Source organism: Drosophila busckii, chromosome 2L (assembly GCF_011750605.1).
Source record: "Drosophila busckii strain San Diego stock center, stock number 13000-0081.31 chromosome 2L, ASM1175060v1, whole genome shotgun sequence".
NCBI classification, from domain to species: domain Eukaryota; kingdom Metazoa; phylum Arthropoda; class Insecta; order Diptera; family Drosophilidae; genus Drosophila; species Drosophila busckii.
This window is the reverse complement of record NC_046604.1, coordinates 13,713,722-13,719,721: the sequence shown is the minus strand read 5'-3', so window position 1 is coordinate 13,719,721 and position 6,000 is coordinate 13,713,722. Positions and strand designations below refer to the sequence as shown.

The 6,000-nt window shown below is 37.8% G+C and overlaps 1 protein-coding gene across 1 annotated transcript; it reads left to right on the top strand.

Moving 5' to 3' along the window:
• Positions 1–4,020: 4,020 nt before the first annotated feature.
• LOC108604174 (class E basic helix-loop-helix protein 22) lies at positions 4,021–5,659 on the top strand. Its single transcript, XM_017993553.1, has 4 exons — positions 4,021–4,131; positions 4,778–5,289; positions 5,349–5,462; positions 5,524–5,659. Exons 2-4 carry the CDS (start codon positions 4,796–4,798, stop codon positions 5,657–5,659), a joined length of 744 nt encoding a protein of 247 aa, XP_017849042.1. The 5' UTR covers positions 4,021–4,131; positions 4,778–4,795.
• Positions 5,660–6,000: the final 341 nt, after the last annotated feature.

Below are 6,000 nucleotides of genomic sequence, written 5' to 3'. Positions count from 1 at the left end.
ACCTACAACACAATAACAACGGCAAACAACCCCTTTGGAAAGACGAGCAGCAGCAGCAGCAGAAGCTGGTTGATGATGATGATGACGCTGACGGGGTGGTAAATCCCCCAGCAACAAACCCCTGGCCCATAGCCCATAGCCCAAGCCCAAGACTTCATACTCATCCGCAACGGCAGCATTTTAATTCGAATTGCTATTGCTATTGCTAGCGCATTGTTATTGTTGTAGCACTCGCACTCTTTCTATATATATATCTGTTTGGTTTCCATTTGATGCTGATAAATTGTAAGTGCGTTGGGTGGCACTCACGCTTGGCCGTTTTCTGGTGCTGCTGCTCCCACAGGGGTGTTCAAGCAAAAAGCAAAAGGAAGTTGCATACATCATACATAATTTGATAAAATATTGCCAGCGCCTTTGTTCGACATTTATGTTTATAAAAAAAAGGGCGACGCATATGATCAGCATTAGATCTAATCAAAAAAATCTCGTTCTCTCACTTTCAAGTTATGCGTCAGCAAGTTATAATAGTTATGAGTCAGTACAGCATAAAAGTCTGCTGCAATTTCTAAGAACAAAAATCTATTCAAGCTAAAAACTTGATTTATTTTGAGAATTTCTATTGAAATTTAATTAATTACTTTTGCGTTCTTAGAATTTCAAATATAAATTATTGACTTACATATCAAAATACAAATAGAAATAGAAACTTTTACTTGATTTTTTTTCAACTCATCAGTTATTATTTTAGTGCAGAAATATTAAATTCCAATCGCTTTACTTTATCTCATAATTATTGCAATAAACGCGCCAACTTGTTGATAGAAATGTTAATACCAAAAAAAGTTTCAGTCGCGGGCACAACTTTGTTGTTGTCTAGCTTTGTGCTTAGCCAAAGTATCTTGACGTTAATGCAATTAAAGCCGCTGCTTAAGCTGCGCTGCACGCATTGTTTACCAGCGAAATGATCAAAGTTTTATGCGCTCGCCTCCAAAAACTTTGGGCTAATGGCTGGCAAACATAGCCAAGTTGAAGTACAAGCAGCTTAGCTGCTCAAAATGAGCTATAAATATAAATACTTGCTCGTATACTTTTTGTTTTTAAGAGAGCGAGAGTCAAGCCAATTTCCCTGGCGTACAATTGACACATTTCTTTGCTGTTGTTTGTTGTTGCTTGACAGTTTGTAATAAAAACAGCAAATAAATGCGCACATATGTGTGTGTGTGAGTCCTTTGATGGCTCCGACGCTGGCTAATCATAGGTCCAACGTGTGTACCTTGAAAATGATGCGCTTGGGATTCATTAGAGCCACTCCGTAGCGAGCGGGTCATAAATATATTGGCATAGCCATCGATAATAAGGTTAGCAAGCTATAAAAAGTGACAGCTCTTGTATGTGCCTCTCGCTTGCACTTGTTGGCTCTCATAAATGTGGCAAATTGGTTTTTGGCAACAGTAAAATTCTAATGATTGATTCACATGGCTCCTTTGAGAGCCACAAAAGCCATAAGGAAGAAAAAAAAAACAAAATACTTTCTTTACCTTGGGCAAAAGGCAACTTTAAATTGGGCCTCTGCATTTGTAATTGCGTATAAGTACACTGGAGAAAATTATGTGGAAATTTAAAGAAGATTTTATAGTGTGCTTGAAGTATAAAAAATATTTTTAAAAATATTATAAAGCAAATCTGTTGCACTATCAATTAAAGCTAGAAAAACGTTTAAAATATTTTCTTCAAATTCACGAAGTATTTAATCTATAAAATTTATACACTTAAAAAACTAAGAGCATTAAAACTCTACTGAGTTGAAGCTACCAAACCATTTCTTCTCAATTTTTGGTCGCATTGTTTAAATGAATTAATTTTACAAGTGCACATTTGGCTGTTTGGGTGCTGGTTGAATAGCTTAGATCCTTTACAATGGGACCGCAGTGCGCAACCAAAAGCTAATGATGGTTGGGCAAGCGAAAATGTACAAATCTTAATTATGCAAATCACGGTCGCGCATAAATTATGTAAATTTTAATGAAATTCCTCATGGCCAGCGCCAGAGCCAGAGCCAGAGCCCAGCCAAATGCCCAAAAATTTGACTCGCTCTCTTTGTCCTCGCTTTGCCTACATATATCCCATATAAGTTATGCATGTATAGATTGATGAAATGCGTTTTCCGTAAAATGTAAAAACCAAACATTTAATTCCGTATTGTCGTATTGTGGGGTTGGAAAAGTAAATTGCAATGTAAATGCAGCATAAAAACTGAATTAGTTCACGAACAATTGCAAATGAAGCAGAGAGGAGCAGAGCAGAGCGAGAGGCACTCAGTGAGGGAGAGAAGTAGAAACCTCTGCAATTACTCGGCTATATACAATGCACAAATGGCGCATTGCCCAGAGGGCTGCTCGGTTTTGAATTCCGTGTAGGGTGCACACACACACACACAAACGATATGAAAATGAAATCCCGAAACAGAATAAAAATAACAACATACGGTCTCGACTTTTGTACCGCACATCTGACACGATAATTCCCTATATACATAGATGTATGTTTTTATAAATAAGTATGTTATAAAATATTGCGGCTGACATGCGAAATTGTTAAATTTTATGATGCTCTCATTCATTAGAGATTCTATGATTGGCGTAACAGCTGCGAAGCTTAATGCGGGATGCGCCAATGATTAGGCATATTGATTTAAGAAGCATAAATTGTTAAATATATTTATTTATTTAATGTGTATAAACTAAACTAAAATAACATGAAGCTAATAAATTAAATGAAAATAATAAATTAATTGTGAATAGTGCGCTTAACTAAAAGCATAAAACTCCATAAGCAATGATAAAATAAATGCTATACAGTAAATTATCAAATAAAAATTATAACAATTTGTTTTCCCCTTTTAATGATTTATCTGCCTTCTTCATCACTTTATTAATATGTGCAGCTTTCTATTCTTTCTACTTTTGCTTTGCTTTCATTTCCTTTTTGTTGCTTTCATATTTTACGCTTTCGCACTTTCTTCCCTTATCACTTCCTTCTTGCCCTGCATAAGAGGGTTAAAAAATAGAACGTGATGATCTTATCAGCTTTATTTATTTCTTTGCTTGCGTTACATTTTTTAAATCTGACAAGCTTTAATATTTTTGTTTTATATAATTATTAAGCAGAATTCGCTCTCTGCTCTCAATTTGGATAAATAAAGTTAAAAGCAGCTTAAATGCTTAGCATTGAATGCAGCATTCGGCATTGCAGTGAAATATCTCAAGCGTTATCCAACACTATGAACAGCCAGCACAGAAAATATTTGGCATGTGCCAGTTATGTGGCATTGTTCCAAGTTCAAACAATGCGATACCATAATTTCCAGGCAACAAAGCAAAGGCATTAAGCACACACATACATAGAGACCAGCAGACGCAGACTGAGAGCAGAAAAACAAGCAAAGCAGAGTTTTAAGCATGTATTGAACTGCCCTGTGTATGTGTGTGAGCAACCCCCAAAGGATATTTTTCGAGCATTGCAGGATCAGCATGTGATTAGAAATTTGTAATCAGAGAGACAAAAGGCAGGGTGGCTAGCAAATATGAATGATTCAGTTTATGATTCATAGATGCGTGTGTGTGTGTGTTTGTGTGTGTGTGCGTAAGCTGGTGTTGATGAGTTTGGGGGGAGGCTGCATTAACAGTTGTATAAGTACAACCACTAAACGTCAACCACCAACGTCAGCGCCAGGCGAACAAGCGAAGCGACACAGATTTATAAAGTTATATAGTGCTATATACAGTGCGCTGTATGTGTATGTGTGTGTGTGTTAATGGCAGACAAACGTTATACGAAAACAAAAAATATATTCAAACATTTATAATCGACTGCTGGCGTCGACGTCGTCGTCGTCGTCGGCAAAATCGAAAAATCGTTAAACGCCATAATACAGCAGCCGCAAAATCGCGGTCGCCATACTATAAACTCAGTCGCTGCTGCCGGCCTGTGTGTATGTGTGTGTGTGTGTTGCCTCTGTGCCTTTTTCGGTTTGGCATTAAGACTCACACTCGTGCTACGTATTCGAAGCCTGCCACAAGCAGCGGCAACCAGCAGCAGCAGCCGAGAGCCAGCCGCATTTTAATTTCTGTGGTGCGTGCGTATTTAAATATATATACATTTGTATATATGTGTGTGTGTGTGTGTGTTGTCTGTGCCACACAGAGCAGTTCACTATCTCGCTCTGACACTCGTTTCTTTGCGGTTAATTTAAATAAATAAAAGCAGCTAAAGCAACAAGCGGCAGCAAAACTGTGGCAAGTGTTAAAACTATAAAACAACAATTTTAAATTACGGAAACAGTAAAAAATATATGCAATATATATAAATATAATAGTATTATTACTTAAGTGCAAGCAGTGAATTAATATGCGACATTTAAAAATAAAATTGCATAGCTAAATTTTTAAATTAAATGTGCAGCGCAACATAAATAATTTTTTTTATTAATAATTTAGCTAAAAAAATGTTTAAGAAAAATGTAAACAAAACATTGGCAACATAAATTATTATTAAGAATTTTTTTAAATAATTTAATGCTATAAGTTTAAAAGTTCTTATCAATAAAAGTTTACTGACGACTGTCAGCAGCGCCATCTGTCTGTAGCCGGCTGCAACTAACAGCTTGCCATAGCCAACGCCAGATGGCGTTTTGCTTTGAGCAACCCTGACAACCCTGCTGGGCAGTTACACATACAGCTGCTTATAATTTTCACTGCTTTACTTTTCTTTGCTACAGTTAGCACTCTAGACTAGAATGGACCCCTCAAATTTGCCTTTTGGTTTTCCTGGCCTACCTGGCCATGCCCATTTGCCCATACCGCCCACAGCGAACATGCTGAGTGGCCATGGACATGGACATCCGGCGCCAACAGCCAGCCCGCCGCAAAGTGTGCCAGGACGACGCACACCGCTGGGTTCGGTAGGTCTGGGCGGCTTCTATGCTCAGGGCTTGGGCATGACGCAGCAGCAGCAGCAGCAGCAACAACAGCAGCCAACAGATGAGAACAAGCCTGGTCCAAGCACAGCACCCAAGCCGCTAACTCCAACCGAAGCGGCTATAGCAGCTATAAGCGGTGGCACCACAACGGCGGCCATGTCTAGCGTTATGGCTGGCGTGGGCGGCGGTGCAGGCGGCAGTGGCGGTGGCAAGCAAAAGAATCGCCAAGGCAAGACGGTGCGGCTTAACATAAATGCACGGGAGCGTAGACGCATGCACGATCTAAATGATGCGCTGGATGAGCTAAGAAGGTGAGCAAGCTTTATATTTTTATAATTTATTTAATAATTATATATATATTTATATATAGCGTCATACCTTATGCCCATTCGCCTTCGGTGCGTAAACTAAGCAAAATAGCCACTTTGCTTTTAGCTAAAAATTATATTCTTATGCAACAAAATGCGCTCGAAGAGTTGCGCAGGTAAGTTTATACTTTTTCAAATATTTAAGCAATTTATTTATATTTTTTATTTAATTTTTAGACTGCTTGCTTATATACAAAGCACCACAGGCGCTGCGCCTTTGGATTTGGGCGCATTTCCCGCCGCTGCCAAGCTGCAAGCCTTGCTGCAAGGACCTCACAACGAGCCGCCCAGCAGCGGCAACAACAGCAGCTAAATGTCTGCTTAAGTATTATATTTAATAAGCAATTATTTGAAAGCAATATGTGTATAATCTAAGTCAATTTTTAACAACAAAAACATATATGCCAAAAGTCTAACAAATTGTGTACTAGTCAGTGAGTCAACTTGTTAAGTGATATTTCGTTTATTTTTTGTAACGTATAATTTAAAGCATTTATAACATTTATATAATGTAGCATAGCCTATAAGCTCAATAAATTTATATGTTCTACGGAAATACCAAAGAAAATTGTTTGCTTTTAAAATTTTCTAATAGTAATAAGTTATTTAGTAATTCAATTCATTCTCGCAAAATCGATTGCAAAAATTTCTAAA

What these genes read in the sequence shown, in the direction of transcription:
- LOC108604174 (XM_017993553.1), top strand. Translation starts at nt 4,796, where the DNA reads ATGGACCCCTCAAATTTGCCTTTTGGTTTTCCTGGCCTACCTGGCCAT. An exon ending in GCGCTGGATGAGCTAAGAAG is followed by an intron (nt 5,290 to 5,348) that starts GTGAGCAAGCTT and finishes ATTTATATATAG; the next exon opens with CGTCATACCTTATGCCCATT. An exon ending in GCGCTCGAAGAGTTGCGCAG is followed by an intron (nt 5,463 to 5,523) that starts GTAAGTTTATAC and finishes TTTAATTTTTAG; the next exon opens with ACTGCTTGCTTATATACAAA.